This window comes from Cetorhinus maximus, chromosome 17, assembly GCF_964194155.1.
Source record: "Cetorhinus maximus chromosome 17, sCetMax3.hap1.1, whole genome shotgun sequence".
Taxonomy (NCBI): Eukaryota; Metazoa; Chordata; class Chondrichthyes; order Lamniformes; family Cetorhinidae; genus Cetorhinus; species Cetorhinus maximus.
Genome location: NC_135895.1, coordinates 52,115,898 through 52,137,197, shown reverse-complemented (window position 1 = coordinate 52,137,197; position 21,300 = coordinate 52,115,898). Strand labels below are relative to the sequence as shown.

General features: G+C 42.0%; 2 protein-coding genes across 6 annotated transcripts in view; one reads left to right on the top strand and one right to left on the bottom strand.

The window, feature by feature from the left end:
* Positions 1-15,572, bottom strand: part of LOC144692397 (E3 ubiquitin-protein ligase RNF170-like) — a 50,657-nt gene extending 35,085 nt beyond the window's left edge. The window contains exons 1-2 of the mRNA XM_078561204.1: positions 15,296-15,572; positions 1,779-1,895 (exon numbers count right to left, since the gene is read on the bottom strand). Coding sequence (XP_078417330.1) covers positions 1,779-1,895; positions 15,296-15,408 — 230 coding nt within the window. The 5' untranslated portion in view covers positions 15,409-15,572. The remainder of the gene's footprint in view (positions 1-1,778; positions 1,896-15,295) is intronic.
* An 89-nt stretch (positions 15,573-15,661) lies between these two features.
* LOC144692395 (uncharacterized) overlaps positions 15,662-21,300 on the top strand; it is a 31,318-nt gene continuing 25,679 nt past the window's right edge. For 4 of the 5 annotated variants that reach the window (XM_078561203.1, XM_078561201.1, XM_078561202.1 and 1 more), the window contains exon 1: positions 15,662-15,954. The gene's annotated coding sequence lies outside the window, so the exon portion shown is untranslated. Of the gene's footprint in view, positions 15,955-18,076; positions 18,133-21,300 lie in introns of those variants that run through there. The other variant, XM_078561200.1, reaches the window with a different exon arrangement.

The window sequence follows — 21,300 nt, the reverse complement described above, 5'->3', positions numbered from 1 at the left end:
GGGGCAGGCGGGAGGTTACAGTCAGATCAGCCATAATCTTATTGAATGGTAGAGCAGGCTCAAAGGGCCGAGTGGCCTACTCCTGCTCCTAATTCGTATGTTCCTTCCCTGAAGGACCAGATCGGTTTATAAACAACAATCTAGTAGTTACATGATCACCACTAACAATACTAGTTTTTTATTCCAAATTCATTAACTGAATTTTAAATTCCACAAATTCCTAAATTATTAGTACAGGACTCTGGATTACTAGTCCAGTAACAGAATGACTATACTACAGTCCCTTCTGGAAGGCTAAACAATGCATTCTCATTTCCCTGGAACCTGCAGTATACACCTGAGTATCCCTGAAGTCGGCAGTGTGCACCCTTGTGTCCCTCGTGTCTAAGCTGTATATCACATAACTAGGCCTGAGTTAGTGACTTCATTCCATTGCAACCAGGAGCTAAAGTGAAAAGAATTTAGTTGTGGCATGGTTGCACTTCACAAGAAAAGAATGTCACCCTACCTCTGGATATTCTTAGCAACTGTCTGTTCTATTCTATACAGTACCCTAGAAGTTCAGAGGGATTTGTTTTCAGCCACAGTTTTGTAATAGTTGGCAACTTTATATCAGAACAGAATATAAGGCATGAACCAGCCAGCAGGAGTTAGTTACAAGCATATCCCTACCATGGAATTTGGAAGTGCTATTGTAAGTCATTACATTAGATACAATCAGAATGCAATAGACAGCACTTATACTGTGATACATTCCATTTACTGCTATTCGAAAGATTGATTGATACCTTGTAGAGTGCAGCCTAGCACAGAGCTTTTATACAATATGAGCGGTGATACAAGTTATGTTTCAAAATAAATTATAAGAAATTGATATCTGTGTAAGACAGTAAAACATTATGGGGTTGTGATGATCTAATAAACTGAGAGCAACACAAGAAAATCGATATGTTATCTATTTCTCCTTGTGGAATTCTAAATTATTTTTGTCACAATTATTTTTAATTTTCAGGAAGGAATTCTATTACCACTAAAAGTCATGCAAGGTGATGTAAATTTTTTACAACACTGTGAGATAGTTTGAGCAAGCTTAATGTAAAGCAGATCTAATACATAAAATATTTTTAAAAACATTTTGAAACATAAATGAGGGCTGTCCTTTAGTCCAACTGCCATAGCCTGGTTAATGCACCCTGTAAAAGCAAGTTCACACATTGACTCAAGGGTGTTAATTACTCTCTTGTGGAATTGCACGTGGTGGATCAGGACCAAAACCTCAAGTGAAGTTGGCTAGAGCCTGGAAAATTAATGAACCAGGTGTGGAGATGGACTTCTACTTCCAATCTTTGCCTTGTCAGGGCCCTGATCTAACTAATGGAACAGGGGAATAAGAATAATTGGGGTGGGAAAGGTGAGTAGAGTTGCAACAAAGGCACATATGGAAGATACTATATAAATATAAGTCGTTTTTTAAGAGCAAGGTGGGGAAACAGCAAGAAGATATATTGAAATTATACTCAAAAGACACGGCATGAAATCTACCACACAATATCCATAGTGCCTATACATAAAAAATTCAGCTTAAAAATGCAATAAATGATATAATTGAACAAGGAAGTTAATAGAATAAACTTGGCTTTGCAGGAAATCAGGAAGATTCAGTAAAAAATTTAACAGGAAAGTGAAATCCAGCACAAAATATAATGAGGAGTTTTGTTCCCATATACTTTACTTTCATCTGATATAATTACTTCAGAGTAATCACTTTCAGCTCCTACCTTGTTTCTTTGCTACTGGGACAGTAGTAGTGTTGCGGCAACATCCTGGAGTGGTGTGTGTTTGGAGAATGAACCCAGCTTGCTTGTATTACCTGATAATCAAACGGGCATGCTACTCTTCAAAATTGAAATGACAAATCAAATCATCTTAGTTAAACAGTAACAAAGCTAGCAACAGACTAATCAATTAATCAAAGACATTCAAAATACTCGTGTCCTTTTCAAATGGATGTTTTAAGTTGGAAATACTTAGAATTTTTAATTCTGTAGAAAATGTATTTAATTTAACTTCTGTGGTTAATAACTGATAGAACATGTAGGGAGATGATAGTCCACTGTTCAAAGATTAGCTCTTACATTTAGAGAGGCATTACAGTATTTTGATCAAAAAGCATCACGCAGATAACATTTAAGTAATAAAAGTTTAGACAACGGTAATACATTTAAATTAGTACAACTGGCTAATAATCTGTAGATAATGTTTTGTGATTAAACCATTACTACTCAGAATGACACAATTGCACAGAATTTGCTGAGAAAGTAATGGCACCAGGACAATGTATGTCATTATTAATGTGCAAATTGGCCAATAACTTGTGACAAGAAAGAAACAGCCTGTGAATTGCGAATAGCCAAACCTTGCTGGACAATGTGCACTACTCTGCTGTTAGCGTTGCAAAAATGGCATCTCACATACTGCTGCATTTAATCATCCATTAAAAACAACGGAGAATATTAGTAATTAACAGTATAATAGCCGTTCTAATGACTTCAAATTAACCTCTTTGGCCCAGAAAGTGAGCAAATAAAATGTAGAGTTTCTTCAGGTTGCAAAGTGTTATTGAGGATTTTTAAAATCAAATTTTAAATTTCATATTTTGCTTACATTTCCATTATGTCTCATTTTATTCTGCCTCTCTTAATCCAATCTTTCTTACCCTCTTTCTAGTTCTCCAGTACCTGATTGAATTCACTCACTTTAATTTGCCTCACCTCAGTCCTCAATTCTTTAATCTCATTGGTTAAGGCGATGCATTGTTTGTTCTATTATTCACCAAGGTCCCAAATGCCCTGATGTCCTTGCAACAAATCACTCTTCAAGCAACATTGTAAGGAAAACATCTTTGAGCTGAAGTGAACAGACTAACTAACTGGGTATGTTTTGACATGCACCACTCCAGCAATTCTGGGTCAGTTGCTGTTACAATAGCAAATACTATTATATAGAATCACAGAATTGTTACAGTACAGAAGGAAGTCATTTAGCCCACTGTTTCAGTGTCAGCTTTCTGAATGAGCAATTCACCTTGCGTCACCCTGGGCAACGTTTTCCCCCCGTCGGGAGGGATGTGTGGGAGTGGGCGTGGGCGGACAGGTTCCCGATGGGCACCCCTGCTCTGGGGCGCCCCGCCATTTTACGTGGGCGGGCCAATTAAGGCCCTGAGCTGGGAGTGCGCTCTTTTGCGCATGCACGCGAAAGATTGCACAGACGTCCCTGAGGCAAAGTGCTGCCTCAGGGAGATCAGCTCAGATTTGAAACTTCAAATAAACATGAGAAAAAAATTTTGCTGCCATGTCCCCTCATGTGACATTGTCACATGAGTCGGGACATGTCCATAACTTTTATTTTGAAATATTCCAAGATTTTTAGTTCACTCATGAAACTTCATTTGGCCTGTGGATGAGGTTTCATGCTTTTTCAGAAGCCCACCAGGAGTCCCCGCCTGCCCACCAACCTATTCTCCAATTTCTCCAATCTATTTACATAACTGAATTTCCTCAGCCCTGGAACCATTCTCATGAATCCTTTCTGTACCCTCTCTAATACTTTCACAACTTTCCTAAAGCGTGGTGTCCAGAACTGGACGCAGTGCTCCAGGTGAGGCTGGACCAGTGTTTAATACAAGTTTAACATAACTTCCTTGTAAACATACGCAGTTAAATTATCTTCACGGTTTACTTTAGACTATTTTCATGGATTTATAGGGTTAGATTTTTAACCTATCACCTGGGAGCAAAACCTAGTCAATAGAAAGTAAAATTACAAAGTAAAATTGGCGTTTGATTCAATTAGGTTGAAGTTACTTCCTTCATTGCTTTTTGAAAGAGATTTCCCAATGTATGACTTGAATTTTGCTGTTGTGGTTTACTGATGTTTACTAATTTCCAGGGACAAAGTAGCATACAAGAATCATGGTGATGAGCAGTGTCAATACTCATTTCATAATCTAAGCATTATCAAATTGAAAGCAAGTGTTCAACTGAGGGAACATTGCCTCTGAGTAAGCCTATGTGAAAGTAATGTGCGCTATGTGTACATTTTATTTAAATAATTAATTTGTGTTGAACCACTTTTATGGCAATTTTCAGTACTCACCAATATGCAAGTTGCCTGTCAGAGGGCGGAATCACAAACTGAAGAGAAAGATTGCAGGCAAAAGCTCCTCAGACTTATTTTATTAGGCGTAAAGTTGTTCCCATTTTGAAATAGTGCTCCAATGTTAGCAACACAAGTTGGGAGTCAATACAAATCAGTACAAAACAAATACATTTACATTAAAAATTAGCAACACTTGGCAGGGTTGCATAATATTTTCTGTTCTTGCATTCCCTTTAGTGCCATGCAGATACTGTGTGCTGTGGAACAAACTTGAGCAATTTTTATGAAGGTTACTGAGATTTATAAAGGTGGTTTAAACAAATATTGTAGGCTATTGACCTACAATCACCTGACATAAACATGATGAACATTCTGGCATAGTTCAAGATGAACACTAGGCTGTTTCTATTGTATTATCTTTTAGAAGACCTACAAAAGCTATTTCATAAGAAAGTAAGGAGATTTTTTCTTGTGATTTGTGTACTGACAAAGCAGCCACAAATTATGTGTTTAACTGCAATGAGTGCAAAGCCAAATCTGCTAAACTTCCCAACTTTGTTAGAAAAGAGCTAATATATTAGCTTTTACAAACACAAATGTTAAAATTTTGTCAGAATCTTGTCACTTGTATTACCCCAAACAAAATGGCTCAGATATCAAACCAATACATGTAGTACAATGACAAGACTAATTATTCTGCCTGCATTATTTCAGTCTTGACTCAGTTGTAGCACTCCTGCATGCTGAATACTCTCATGGTCTTCTGTGAAAACTGCACAGGGATCTGCTAAAAACCTATCCACTTGCATAGCATTAAAATTGGGCCCCACGTCTCCGAGTCTGGAGGTTTTGGGCTGAAATCCTAATCTACACGTTTATATGAACACATTATCTGGGATACATCATACTGGGGAAGTACTGCACTGTTGGAGATACTGTTAGGAAATAGAGATAGTTTAAGTAAGTTATATTGGTATTTTTAGGTGTTAGGAATGAGTTTTAGCTTTAAAGTTTAAGCTTGATTTGTATTTCTGTATTTGTGTGTTGAGGTTTTAGTTTCACTTTAAAAGTTGCTTGCATTTCTAATGAGAGTTTTATGACTGCAAGCTAAGTTAAGCAAACAAGAGTAGAAAAAAAAAAGTACTGTTGCCTAGCAACAGGAGACCAGAGAGGCAGGTCCCTCCCGTAGAAAGACACAGAGAAGAAGAAAAATAGCAGTTTGATTTTGGAAGCTGTTTGAGTTCATTTGGTTTTGCAAGTAGCTGCCAGGAGAGACTGGAGCAAAGGGGACTGATAGCCAGTCCCAACCTAAAGAAAAGATCCCAAAATACAGGGGAGTGGAATAGGAGGAAATTCCAAGCAGACCTTCTAGTCAAAGGAAGGACAGGAATCTGGAAAAAGTCCTGTTAAGTGAAGTTAAGAGTGAGGGGCAGAGAAAGGCTCCAAGCTTCAAGCTGCAGAAAGCAGATTTAAAGTGGGAACAGCTTGCAAGAGGCAAGAAGGTCCAAAGAGACGGCTGAAGGTATGGGCATGTGAAGCTCTGGTACTGTTGACAGCTGAGTTGGTGAGGGAGAGAGTGCATGGAAGACAGCTTGAATGCATGTGGTAACAGGGGAAAGGACCATCAGAAGGAGAGTTTGAAACCTGGAGGTGAACCCTTACGGAAGGCATCGGTGAGAAAGCGTCGGTTTGGGAGAAGATTTCAAAGTGAGTTCTTCGAGAGTGGCGATTTGAAACCCTCATGTGAAAGATGGAGTTCAGTGGGACTGGTTGCCTCACATCTGAGGGGTGTTGATGAGAGATCCATAGCATCTGGTTGAGATGGCATCTGTCACTTGGTTTCAATGTGGTGTGTCTAACCACAGGGTGCCGTAGATGTACATGGACTGTGTACCTACTGGGAACATTAGAGTATTCAATGGTTTTTGTAACTTGTGTTGTCCTTACAAATCTGTACATATCGGTAATGGTATAGTTGTAGGTGAAGGAGTATTGTAATATAGTTCATCTTTTCTTATTTAGTAAGTGTTTTATGCTTTTGTTAAAACTTCATTAGCTGACTCCAGTGACTCTGTTCAGTAGCCCCTTTCCACATATCTAAACAAACAAGTAAAAGTTAGGATCTATCAAGCTGGATTCCACTCTGGGATCAGGCTTGTCCAGGGGTAACCTTAGCTGGGATCGTAACAATACTATCTTCCAGATGAGACATAAAACCAAGGCCCGGCATGCTTTCTCAGGAAGATGTAAAAGATCCATGTGCAGTATTCAAAGAAGAGCATGAGAATTTTCCTGCTTTCCTTGTCAACATTTACCAATCAATCAACATCACTGAATAAAACACAGAGTATCTGGACAATACAACTTTTATTTTTAGAGCACCTATACTGTAGAAAAATATCCCAAAGCCATTCATAAAGATAAAATCAGATAAAAACAGACACCAGGCCAAAGAAGGCATTATGAGGGGTTAAAAGAGCTTTATCAAAGAATTGGGTTTTAAGGAGGGGCTTAAAGGAAGAGAGGTTTGGAGGGGTTTAGCAACGGAATTCTATAGAATAAGGTCCCAACAGCTGAAAAAACGTTCATGTTATCTATTTCATTGAAAGCCTTGCAACCTACACATTCCATAGCATCACATCTCTCAAAAGTATCACAAATCAATAGGACAACACTCACAAAAGATTAAAATGACTGTTCTGTATGATATCAGTATGATGATTGACTCAAGCATCCATTGAGTAAATGCAAATATATCCAAAACTATTTATATAGTGCTTTATACATCTCCAGGATGAACTTTACAAACAATGAAGTACTATTAAAGTGTAGTCATTATTGTTTTATAAGCACGTGCAGCAGCCCATTTGCACACAGCTAGGTCCCACAAATAGCGGTGAGACAACTGAGCATGTAATCTGTTTTCTGATGCAACTGGTTGAAGACTAAATGTTGCCAGGACACTAAAAACTCCCCTGCTCTTTGAATAGTGCCATGGAATCTTTTATATCTATCAGAGAGGGTAACTGGTTTTCACATTTAATCAAAAGACATCTTCTCCGACAGTACAGCATTCCCTCAGTACCTCATTGAAGTGAAATCCTAGATTATGTGCTCAAGTCCTGGTACAGGACTTGAACCCATGATCTTCTGACTCAGAAGGGAAAGTGCCTCCAATGTGCCATGGCTGATATTTTAAATTACCATTTACTAGACACACAGGAAATGCTTTCAATCAACAACCAGCCACCAGAAAATCAAACAATTATTGTTGAAATTTTTCCAAAACTACCAATCAGGAAGCAGCATGTACCTGGAAATGATCTAAACCATTCAATTTTTTGACTTCTCTTGGCAACCATTTATTTCTCAGTCAGCTGTGCAATGATGGGATTAATTATACATAGAACAGAAATTTGATGACTTTAGCGAGGACCTAATAGACCGTTTTTATTCAATTCACTGTTCATGCACTTGGTTCCTTTGTTCAATGTTATTTAAATTGCTGTGATATTTGCAGCAGCATTGTCCATGTCCCACCCTTCAGCGTCCCCTTTCCTACCAAGTACAAAGGCTTCTATTGCCAAGAAAATAAAGGACTACAATGCTGTCAATCACCATCATCTCTCAAGAGTTCAAAAGAACCACCCTTTAGAGATCAAGACTTGAATGTTTTGCTTTACGCTATGCCTTGTAATACTCCTGTCACATGGCACCAGGTGCACTTTCCCTCATGGTGTGTTTGGGCTCAGATGATCTGGAAAGTTGTTCAGTTGGCAAAGATTATGTTCACATTTCAGTTGCCGGAAAATATTTTTTTACACCCCGAGTCCCTCTGCTAAGTATTAATGTTAGCCTTTTATGCCTGAACTCTGTTCACTAGGGTAGATTCACTGTACTCCCTCCACCCAACACCAGTGAACTCTTCACCTAGAATACAGGAGTAAAGTTGTAATCTTAGTCTCTTGCTCTCAGTGTGATAGAAGAACCCCGAGGCCCAAGTTTATTTGCATTATAATTGTGATTCTGCCATTTTTTAGACACTCGAATGGACTGAATAGCATGCCAGCTCTTGTTTTTTTCCCCCACTTTTAATCCTTGAATGGTGAAATCAAGCAATATAAAAAAAAGGTTAATCATGAGTCAAATGACAGCCTACCTAACCCAATGCTAATTGAGGCCTTTAAGGGCCTCATCCCGACGCCGCTGGTATTAACCTAGCGGCAGGCACAGGGCACACCATGCAGGGAGCATAACAAGCAAACTCTGGCGTGTTTTCTTCTGGGCTCCTGGGCAGAGGGGTCGTTCATTCAAAGGCACTGTCTGCCTGATTGAGGGACTGGGCATCAGGAAGAGGGAGGCGAACTGAAAACCATACTCCTTCCCTTGCTGATGACCTCACTCTCCCATTCACAAGCCCCCATCCCGCAAGAACCCCCATCATCACTCACCTGTGCCTGAGTCCCACCTCGATCTAAGGCTTCGGGTGGTGTAGTACCAGCAACAACCATTGCCTCCATGAAGGCAGTAAGTACAGAAAAGCTGCTGGCCTTTGATTGGCTGGCAGGTCTTGGCGGGCAGGACTTCTGTCCCTGGAGTCCTTGATCCTGGAGTAAGGGCCGCTGGCCTGTTGAGTGCCTGATTGGCACAAGATGTGGTGGGCCTTCTCAAAAAGAGGCAGCACGGGGGTCTCACTGGCTGTCCAGCCGATAGCCGAGACCCCCATCGCCTCCACAAGATTCTGCCCAAAGTTCACGGATCTATTGGGTAATTAATCAAGTTGATGTCCAAACTAGATTCATTTCCTGTTTTGTTACATTACTATTAAAGTTAAAGCTTTGTTTCCTTTATTTTCGAACCTTTATTTACATTCATGTTTTGAAAAAGTCCATTAATGAAATGTTTAAAATAAAATTACAGGTAGCGTGGGGGCATTATGTGTTTAATTAGTAACACAATGGGCAGAATCTTGTGGAGGCGAGGGGGTTTTTGGCCTCTGGCTGGAGAGTTGGCAAGACCCCCAAGTTGCCTCTTTTCGCTGCTTCTTGTGCCACTTAGACACTTAACAGCCCAATGGTGGGCATTCCCCAGATCAAGGACCCTGGGACAGAAGTCCCATCCACCAAGAGCTGCTGGCCAATCAGAGGTACTACATCCAACTGCAGCCTAGGATTGAGAAGGGACCCAGGCACAGGTGAGTGATGTAGGGGAGGGGGTTGCAAGATTTGCTGGGGAGTGGGGTCGTCAACAAGGGATGGAAGTGGCTTTCAGCTGCCTCCACCTTTCCCAGTGCTGGGTCCGTCAATCAAGCTGAGTGCTTTTGAACGAGGAAACAAGGGAAATCCCCCCCTCCTCCCCAGGAACCCCCAAGCAAAGGTGCCTGGGTTTGCTTGTCATGCTCCTCGCATGGCAAGCCTCCTGCCTACTGTGGGATTAATGCCAGCAATGGCAGGATGGGACCCTTATGTATTAAATGCCCAATTCAAGGCCTCAATTGGCGGCAGGCTGGAAGGCTGTCTATGGACCTTTCCACCATGGATTTAATATGGGAGGAGGCAATAAGGTGGCAGGGTCCCCCCATTGTCACCCTTCCATCCGATTAAATCCGTGCCCGTCACCAAACTCATCACAGGGTAGGCACAAGATTCTGTCCAAATGCCTCAAATGCACTTGGCAATCAACTGGCCTTCTGTCCACCACAAGACTTGGCTGGACAACCTCTGTTCCGCTGATCCGTCTCCTTGGCCAAAACTACATATTATTCAGTTGTCATAATTGAAAGCAACAACGACTCCAAATTATTTCTGTCCATTATAAACTACTTACAGACTTTTCCCTCCTCCATCCTAACTTCAGACTCTGAAGGCTAAATTTTATGAGGCTCCAGATTCCCTACCCCTATGCTTGGGGAGGGGAAGCCCACTGGTGAGAACACTGCCTGTCCCCATCAATTGTCCATTAATAGGTGGGAGATGGGATTTCTGTACCTCAGGAACAGGAAGTCCCACCTCAGGGAAGTACCAGCCAATTAGAGTCTGGCAGCTCTCCAGTACTTTGGGACAGAGGCGTGTGACGTTGGATCAGGATTTGGGTGAGGCGATTCTTGCCAGGTGCCAAACTGGCAAGGGGAGTGAGGGGTTTGGGGTTAAAGAAGTCAAAGGCGGGAGGACAATCTGGGATGATGGTAAAACCTGGGGGGTGGGAGGCCCTCTGAAGGGCCCAGGAGGGATACCCCCTCCTTGCCTGCCACTAGCCTGCACAGGAAAACCTGCAGGCTGGCCACTTGGCACAGGCCTCTTCTGCCGTCAGTTAATTCCCAGTGGCAGCGGGATGAGGCCCTTAAGTGGGAAATAATTGGCCCTTGGTGGGCAGGCCACCCAACACCACTCCTGTTGTGGGTATAATTACGGTGGGGGCAGGGCAGGCAGGTAGGAGGCCGTTAGACTTCTTGCTGGATTTAATGAGCACCCCTGTCTTCAATCACACTGGCGGGGGGGGTGTGTAAATGCAAGGAACCCATGAGTTCTTTTGTCCGAAATGAAGAAATGCACCTAGCTGCCATTTCTTCCCGACTATCCTTCAGTTTTACCTTCCCTTTCAACATTCAGTTCACCCTCCTTCTGACCACTGATTTGTGCACCCATCCATTTTCTTCCTCATCTTTCTCTGAACATACTCATCTTAGCCATGGAGCCCACCTCCTGCCCCTTTTCCACTTCAGCTTCTGACAAGCCAGTTTCACATCCTCACCTTCTTTCTCACTGACAGCATCAACTATCATCAGTTATGCATCAGATACACCCATGTCTGTGTCCATGGGATTTTAAGAGTGAAGGCTGGGGCCAGACTAAGGAGAACAACCAGACTGGAAAAGAGCAAGTTTTACTGGAGAGAAGGACATCAGGCTTGGAATGGTTGAGTAAATTAACAATTACAGATATATCATGGTAAATTTTTTTTAAAATCTTCTGGTTGATGCAGGCAAGGCTGGCCAACCCTAGTTGCCTTGAGAAGCTGGTGGTAGACTTCCTTGAATCATTGCAGTTTGTTCAATGAAGGTATTTTTTGCAATGGTTTGCTCGGCCACGTCAGTGGGCAATTAAATGTTACCACTTTGGCATGGGACAGTCTCACATAAAGGCTAGACTGAGAGATGATAACAGGTTTACTTCCCCATTGGAACAAGTTTAATTTGTGACAATCTGACAGCTTCATGTCCACTTTTTTAATTGACAGATTTTTAAAACAGATTTCAAATTCTCAAAATGAAATGTTAATATTTCAAGTCACAATTTCTAGATTATTCATCCAGTAAGGTAACCATTGCACTAATGTACCAAAGGCAAATGTTTGAAAGTACGGTTGTAAGTGACTTAGAGCAGAGTTTTTCTTAGGATGGATTCAGACGGTTTGAAAGGGGTTATAGGAATGTGGGTGGTGAAGGATGCAAGGAAGCGGCCAGGGATGCACTTGCCTGTAAAGAGGCCACATGAAATGGTAGTGTCACAGGGCTGGCCATGAACATTGGTAAGGAAATTTATATGGAGGGAGAGAGAATAAGATGAGCTGAAAGGAGATTGAAATCACCAATGGATGAGAAGTCACTTAGCGCAAAGGCTGAATGAAAAATGGAGGAAGGAGGTGGGAAACCTAGGGTAGTGTCTTCATGAGAAACTTCAAAGAAATCTAATCAAAAACTTTCAAATAATTTAAGTCTTAAAGATTATGAAGCAAATTGGCAAAATCCATGCAGTCAATCTATTTACCATGTTGAAGGGCTAAATTGTCAGGAGCTTTGATCCAGAAATTGGGTGTTTTGTGGAATTCATAGGACATTATCTGTCTTGGAGAAGAAATGGTGAGCATATTAGCACAGAATTAGCTAGTGCAGAGCATCTCATGGCATGCCTGATTAGACAGATATTTTCCTGCACTCTTCAGCTCAATTTGTTCTTGCCCTGAAGTTGCTGTAGGTGCAACAGGTCATCCGGAATCTTGGTTTAAGCTTAACCAATGGGCTTTAAGGATTGAGAAAGAAACAGAGGAAGGATTGTGAATGAGGGAAATACAATATCAAATTAGGTACAGAAAAGAGAAATTAATAGAGGGAAAGAATGATTGAATTGAGAGAGAAAAAAGAGACAGAAAGGAAAAGCAAGAAACTAAATTAAAAAACATATAAAACTTGGCATTTTTAAGACCTCCAACAAGGATTCACTGCCTAATGGAATGAGATCTCACACCTATATTATTCATTTAATGGGCCAGAGAGGTTGGTTGGCAATCATTAAGAATTATGACATCATTAAACGAGTACTTAAAGCTTTTAATTATGAAACTTAACTTTCTGTAGCAAGTTTAATTGTCAATTGAGGTGTCAGCTGTGGCTCAGTTCATAGCACCCTCGCCTTTGAATCAGAGGGTTGTGGGTTCATGTCCCACTCCCGGAAACCAAGAACTGTGATTGTACTCGAAAGAGTTGCAATCTGTGACTGTTGATAACTCGAAATAATTTAATTGTCAATTCAAGTGCAACTGAAGCAACTTCATGAAACTTATGAAGATGTTAAGCGTGAGATGCTGTTTTTGCAATACTAATAGCAGAGCAGCACAAATCATCCAGCAACTTGTTGCGTCTCACAATTCATGGGGTGTCTCTTCGTTGCTACAAATTTCTGAGTGATGCACGCTGTTATTTTTTCAGCAAATTCTGGCTCATTATGTTTATTTTTTCATTGTTAGAGAATCTTATAATGGTTACAGCACAGAAGGAGGCTATTTGGCTTCTTGGCTGGAATTTTCCAGCCCCTCGTGCCAGCGGAATCTTCCAGTTCCGCCAGTGTGAACGGAGATTTCAATGGCTCACCGGCCCTGATGCGGGGGAACCCGCCACAGGCGGGCTGGAAGATGCTGGCCATTATGTCTGTGCCAGCTTTCTGCAAGAGCAATTCACCTAGTGCCACTCCTCCACCTTTCCCCCATAGCCCTTCAAATTTTTCTTCTTCAGATAATGATCCAATTCTCTTTTCAAAGCCACAATGGAATCTGCCTCCATCACACTCTCAGACACTGCATTCCACATCCTAACCACTTGTTGTGTAACAAAAGTTTGTCCTCATGTCGCCATTGCTTCTTTTGCCAATCATCTTAAATCGGTGCTCTCTGGTTCTCAGTCCTTCCACCAATGGAAATGGTTTCTCCATATCTACTCTGGTCAGATACCTCATGATTTTGTATATCTCCATCAAATCTCCTCTCACCAGGATGACCAACCCTGGACGATTAAAGTAGGGAACACTTCACCTTGGCAGGGATGGTATTGGTGAGGACACGGGAGTGGGGTGGGGGGAGCATGCTGGCAAAACAGTGGAAATGGGTGCTGCCAAGACTGCGGGAATGGGGGGAGGGGAGGGGGAGGAATCAGTCCTTAATTTGTACATGAGACTACTGACACAGCCCCGCAAACCACCCCAAGCCTGATAATGCTAGCTCGGATTGCACCCCCAAAACATTCACTTAGGATAACCAGCTTTTCAAAAGTCAAAATATATGGTTACTAAATTTGCTGATGACACAAAGATAGGTAGGAAAGCAAGTTATCAAGAGGACATAAGGAGCCTGAAAAGGGATATGAATAGGTTAAGTGAGTGGGCAAAAATGTGGCAGATGGCATATAATGTGGGAAAAAGTGAACTTGTCCATTTTGGCAGAAAGAGTACAAAAGCAGTATGTTATTTAAATGGAGAGAGATTGCAGAACTCTGAGGTGCAGAGGGATCTGGGTGTCCTGAAACATGAATCACATAAAGTTAGTATGAAGGTACAGCAAATTATTAGGAAGCCAAATGGAATGTTGTTGTTTATTGCAAGGGGAAAGGAAAGCAAAGATGTTTTGCTACAGGTGTACAGCTGGTGAGACCACCTCTGGAATACTGTGTACAGTTTTGGTCTCCTTATTTGAGAAAGGATATAAATGCATTAGAAGTGGTTCAAAGAAAGTTCACTTGACTGATACCTGGGATGGGGGTATTATCTTATGGAGAAAGGTTGAACAGGTTGGGCCTGTATCCATTGGAGTTTAGCAGAATGAGAGGTGATCTTATTGAGGCATATAAGATCCTGAGGGGACTTGACTGGGTGGATGCTGAAAGGATATTTCCCCTTGTGGGAGAGACTGGAACTAGGGGACACAGTTTAAAAATAAAGGGTGTCCCATTTAAAACTGAGATGAGGAGAATTTTTTTCTCTTAGAGGGTTGTTAGTCTTTGGAACTCTCTTCCTCAGAGAGAGGTGGAGGCTTTCCTGAATATTTTTAAGGCTGAGCCAGATAGGTTCTTGATAAACAATGTAATCAAAGGACATGCGGGCTAGGCAGGCATCTGGAGTTAAGGCCTCAATCAGATCAGTCATGATCTTATTGAATGGTGGAGCAGGCTCAAGGGGCCAAATGGCCTACTCCTGCTTCTGATTCATTTGTTCATATGTGAATTCAGAACACATTGAAAAGCTATGGGAAGACAGGGCTCCATGATGATTGACATGTTGGATGACCAATGGCAGGAGTCTGGGGGAGGGCAGTTGAATGTGGGAGGTCATGTGATGACACCTTGAAGAATATGTCCAGCTAGAGTTGGCAAACCTATTCTGTAGATCATGTAAAAGCTGTCATCAGCAATGGAGCCGTCAACAGCAAAAAGATAGTGACAACTCTCTTGGAGACATCAAGAGGACGGGGGGTAGGGATACTGGTCTGCTTCATGCAATGCAATTTGATGGGTGTTTATAGGATAAAGGACAAAATTTCACACAGATTTTCTCCTCTCAGGCCTATTTTATATTTGACAAAAAGGGAAAAGATGAAAACCAGGATGTTTGAACTAATTTTTAGGAAATTGTCTGGACATTTAATGAAAATCTGGGCATATCCCAGCAAAACTGGGACATCTGGTCACCCTACACCCGCTGAAGAGCCCTGAGCACAAACCACCAATCTGCCACAGTGATGCATGCATAGACACAGTCTGCAGAGGCGGAAGAAATCTGGGACAAACTATGTCCTGGGAAGGCCTGATCTGGGAAGCAGGACAAAAAGGCTGAATTATGGGACAGTTCTGGAAAACCCAGAACAGTTGGCCAACCTGCCTCTCGACCCGCTCTTCTCAAAGAGAAACAGTCCCAACTTCTCCAATCTATCCACGTAACTGAAGGTCCTGATCCCTGGAACCATTCTTGTCCTGAATCTTTTCTGCATCCTCTTAATTCTTCACATCTTTCTTGAAATGTGGAGATGTTCTGCAGGTCAGGTAATATCCGTGGAGAGAACAAAACAAATCAGCGTCGACATTCCAGGTATTTAGACAGAGCTGTGTTTACTTTTCCTTTTTTTTTAAAAAAAAGGGAAAAAAGTTGCTCATTTAAATGCGAAGCTTTCTGTCCCTCCTACACTCTTTTGAGAAAGTGAGGCTTGTTGGTGGGAGGCACATTTCGAAAGTTGCGTTTGGTGTGAACGGGCTGCAGTTTGGCCGAGAGGAGACACTGTAGTCTGACCGGGGCATCCTCCATCTTCAATCCAGATCAGGCTCCAGCAGCTGAGACCCAGACCCCGGCTCCCACAGCACAGCACAGCCCAGCCCAGCCGGCGGCAGCAGCAGCGACAGGAGGAGGAGAGGCCGCCGCGCTGACCCGGACCCGCTCCCCGAGGCCTCACTCAGCCACAGCGGCTCCGGGAGTCAGAGTGAGCCGAGGCGAGCGGCCCTACCCCCGGCCCCAGACTGAGCCTCTGCTTCCCCCGCCTCCGGTAAGATTCACCCCGACCACTTTGCTCGCAGCTGGTTGGAAGTGTCAGCGGGGAAACCGGATGGAAAGTTCTAGTTAAAATGTTTGTAACCTGGGGAGGAATCCCATTGGCATGTGCCCGGAGCTTTTGGAGGGAGGGAGGCGGTTTAGAACTTGGGTGGGGGGGGGGGGAGGTGAGGGTCTAGAGCGGGGGGGCTGGAGCTGAGGGTGGCTAGAGTTGCGGGGTGGCTGGGGGGAGGGGGCTGTAGGAGCCTGGGGGTCTGACTGGGAGGGGGGTTAGAGCTGAGGGGTCTGGGAGGGGGGCAAGAGCTTGGGTTGGCTGTGAGGGGGTGTTAGAGCTGGGTGGGGTGAGGAGTGGGGATTCAAGCTGGCGGGGGGCTGGGAGGCGGGGGGGGGAGTAGTTGGGGCTGGGAGAGGGGGCTAGAATAAATTAAAACACAAAATACTGGAAAAACTCAGCAGGTCTGGCAGTATCTGTGGAGAGAGAAACAGTTAACGTTTCAAGTCGTATGACTTCAGAGCTGAAGAGAAGTAGAAATGTGAGGGATAGGTGGGAGATAAGAAGATCTTTGTCAATCAAAGATGTCATGGACACAAGACAATGGGAGTCTTAATGGTAGTGGTAAGGACTAAACAAGTTGCTGATAATGGCGAATGTGTTAATAGCGGAACAAGGGTGAGCACTCTGTGAAATCACAACAGAGAAACAAGTGACAGGTGGCCCTGTGGGGTGGGGAGAAAGATTTTTTTAAAATGAAAAAATAAAATAATAAATAAAAACTGAAAATAAATGAGTAAAAATTAAATTAATTTTAAAAATTGGATTAAAAAAGGAGTAGAGATGCAGGAGAGAGTTCATCGGGGAGGCTGGAGCTGAGAGGGTTGTGGACGGTTGGGGCTGGAACTTGAGGGTGTGGTCTGAGGGGTCTTGGGCTAGGTGGGTGGTCTGCTGGGGGGGTGGGGGTGGGGGGGGGGGGGGAGGGCTGCCCATGTGTGAATTGGCATCAGTAAGGTAAATGCTAATCCAGATGCCCACGAACAAAATTTTAAGATCTAAATGTCCATGTTTGTAAACATCTGGTTTTTTAAATCAATTAATATTGCGAAACCAAAATGCTGGTAGTTTGAAATATAAACTGAAAATATTGGGTATACTCAGCAGGACAGTTAACTCTGTTTTTCTTTCCTCATGCTAACGTTTCAGGTCAGTCACTGTTTCTTTCATCACAGATGCTGTCTGACCCACTGAATTTCTCCAACATTTTATCGTTATGTATGATGAATATATTGTTTAAAAATGTGCAACTATAGAATATGATATTCCACATATTGTGTAGTCACATTTGCCCTGTCCTCTACACATTGGGCGTGTTACCAGTCGCTTGTAGATAATGCAGTGAGTTTGCAATGCTATCTGCAGTTTTTGGTGAGGATTGGCACCAAGGTTGTTGGGTTGTATAGTTCTGCCTTCCTCCTACTGAATCTATTCAGACGTTTAGTTGAGTGGGTTGTGATGCACGTTTTTATCATGCAGTAAATTTGACAATACATTTCATTTCCTGGACCCATAGTGTAGGACACCACATAAATTGAAACAATTAAATTACTCCTGCCCCTATATTCGTGTTCTTTTAATGGAATTCTAAAAACCCTGAATTTTATTTGTTGACAACATGTCTAGTTCCTTCTTGAAAGCCAATAATGTTTCTTATTGAACCTTCTATGCCAATAATCTGTTGCACGTACTTGTAATCTTTTTCACAAAAAGTCCCTCCCACATCTCACATTTTGTCTTTAATTTGTAGCTGACTTGTATTTAACTTCTAAAAATGGCAAAAAGCTTACCTAAATCCAATCTGTCGAAACACTTCATAATTTTAAAGACTTCTATCATATTCCCCCTCAGTTTTCTCTCTTCAGCAGATTAAAGACCTGAGGCAGTCACCCTTTTCTCAAACATCACTGTAAAGAAATGAAGTATATGTAGGCAGTACAGCAACAGTTCTGCACCAGCAATGTATCAAAAGCAGGCAATGAAATTAATGACCAGTTAATCAATTTTTTAGCGATGTTAGTTGAGAGAGGATTGTTATCTGGACACCGGGTGAACTCCTTCAATGCTACTATGGGCTCTTTAATGATCATCTGAATTGATGGTGCAGGCAAGAAAAAGAAATTGGTGAGTGCTGACATGAACTTGGCCAAGGGTGTAGGAGCAACTTATTTTGTCAAGCAAGATAGTTATTCAGCCAATAGTACTAATTGCATGAGTATAAATATATTCTGATCAGAATAGAAGCAAAATGTTAATCGAAGAAATATTGAGGACAAAATTTCTCTTTCAACAAAAGCAGTAAAATACTCAATGTTTTTAATAATCAACAGCTAACTAATGACATTGCATATTCAGAAATAATTTATTTCAAAGGCTTTCCTAAGTTATTTTCCTTCACTTTCTGGAGATTAAGTTTCAACTTGGGAGTGTACAGCTCCCTTCCTCACTGGCAGTTACTATTTTTGTTGGCTCTACTATAAGTAATAAATATTGAAGCGGAATCTGGTTGTGAAGTTTCCTGATTTGATATGGTTCAGACTAGTTAACTTGGACTTGGACTTCAGATATGCAATTTCTTCAGAGGGAGAAATACAACTTTTTAAATACAAAAATCTGTTATTTATTGCTGAAAAAAGAGACATATCAAAGCTTTCACCTTCATTCATCAGGACATTTTGCAAGAATACCCATACAAGGGGCAATGTGTGTACATGGTTTTTTCTGTCTGCAAAGAACAGCACCCTGTATATTAATATATGTAGCTTCCAGCACACGCAAATATGCACACTGCGAACCCGACTGACATCTTAAATTGGTTGTCAGCATAATTCTTAGCACACTGAGGATTATTTAGCAAATGTTGTCCAATCGTGGACTGCTCCATTTCAAAGGTGAATTTGAGTGCAGGATGGAGCCCATTAAGACATTAAGATTCCTTCACATTTGGGAAGGCCATACAGGACTTGCATATTGATAGCAATGCTGTGTCCATGTGCTCATTTGACAGTACTAGCCTATTCACCAATGTTCCACTTAAGGAAGCTGTAGATATTCGCGCTGCAGCACAATATCATGGCAATCTAGACCTGCTACCATTGTGTGAATTAGTATTCATTGAACTTATGAACTCAGCCACTTCCGCAGTTGAGTTTAGTTTTGACGACACCATGTATGCCCATGTAGGTGTTGCCATGGGATCCGCTCTAGACCCAGCTCTCGCAAACATCTTTGTCGGTCCCATGAGAAACATGTCTTCGATAGAATGACACCTAATCACCTACCTCTCGCATATTTCTGATATGTGGATGATAAGTTCACTATCTGCAGCTGTATGTAATAATTTCCTTATGTCTTAATGGGCTCCATCCTGTGCTCAAATTCACCTTTGAAATGGAACAGTCAAATTAACTCCCCTTTCTTGATGTACTAGTTGAAAAATCTGTCAGGGGATCTCTACCACAATCTACCGCAAGCCTACCTTCACTGGTCAATATACGCGTTGGGATTCTTACACGCGCAATAAGATTGGTCTTATGGGAAACCTTGTAAATAGGGCGCGAGCCATTTGTTCACTATATATACGTAATGCTGAAATAGGGCACATCAGACGCATCCTGCGGGATAACGGCTACCCTGATCAGATCATTTCCCGCTGTATATCACACAAACTCATGAACGGGGCTAAGGCTGCCACTATTGTCCCTAAAAAAAAATGCCCACTCTACCTGGAAGGGTAAGGTATCTCAAAAATTTGAGCAGCAGGTGAAGCTAGCCGTTTCACACTGCTACTATGCAGTAGCAAGCAACATGAGCAGTATTTGCCACTAACAGGCTGCTACCATCAAGCCAAAAACAAATCACACAAATGAGTAATGTGGTATATGAATTTCAGTGCCAGTGGGATGTTTGGTATGTAGGCTGTATGTCCCAAAGAGTGACGGATGATATCAAACAGCATCACTCGGTCGCTGTTCACAATGGGCAAGGTACAGACCATAGCCAACCTTGCAAAACTCAAAACAGTGTCCAACGTTAGATGTGATTTCACGATTGGGCAACGTTTGCTAAATAATCCTCAGTATGTTAAGAATTATGCTGACAACCAATTTGAAATAGTCAGTCAGGCTCATTATGTAGCACATTTGCGTGCAATAGAAGCTACATATATTAATACCCAGGGCACTGTTCTTTGCAGATAGAAAGAACATGCGCACACATTGCTCCTGTTTAAGCTAAACAAAATAAGTGATGGCCATTTGCTGACTCCTTCCTCAGGGCAATGCCTTGACCAATCAGGGTCAAGCTGACTGGTTTCAATTTCAAACAATACTTGGCAGTTAACTATCAGTCACCATCAACTGGTGCATTATCAATGGCAACACCTCTACCCATCAGAGTCTGCTTGCCAACCAATCAACACTCTCTTCTCATACTGTATAAATTGTTGTTTTCCCCTTGTATTCTTGCAAAGTGTCCTGATGAGTGCAAGATGAAAATCTCTGACAAGTCTTTTTTCAGCTTCACTCAAGTTCTGTGTTACCAAATGACTATCTATTATTTAGTGTAATGGAAGGATCCAATTTCCTTCAAGCCTATGTTTAATTCACTCGTAATCATATGACAAGTTTTTATTTGGATTATGTAATGGACTGTGGTGAGGAGATAATCTGTCATAGTAGTTTCCTAATGGTGTTTGCCTGATTCTTTGACAGTCTAACCTTAATAGTGAGTTTGGTTCTTATTACAATGGGGGAGGGGAGATGAATGCCTCCATATTCCCTGGTGGTCTGTAGAAGCTCACACATCTGCCTCCAATTATCAGACGTTGCAGTATAGATTTTTGTTTGAACAACAGGATCTCTGAGAATAGTTTGTGATGTTAAAGGCTACATCTTTGTAGCACCTTTAATGTAGAAAAATGTCCCAAGATGCTTCTTGAAAGTGTAATTGGACAAAAGTTAACACCAAGCTGAAAGAGGAGGTATTGGAAAGGGTGATTAAAAGTTTGGTCAAAGAGATTGGTTATGAGGAGGAGGGAGGTAGAGAGGCCTAGTGACAGCATTCCAAACCTTGGGTCCTAGATGGCTGAAAGTGTGGCGCTAATAGTGGGGCAAAGGGATTTTGGGGTGTACAGAGGCCAAAGTTGGGAGAAAGCAGAGTTCTTGGAGGTTTATAAGGTTAGAGGAGATTAGACATAGAGAGTGACAAGGCCATGAATGCATTTGACCCCAATTTGAGTTTTAAATTTGAGATGAAGAAGAGTGGGAGCCAATTTAGATCAGCATTAGGTGT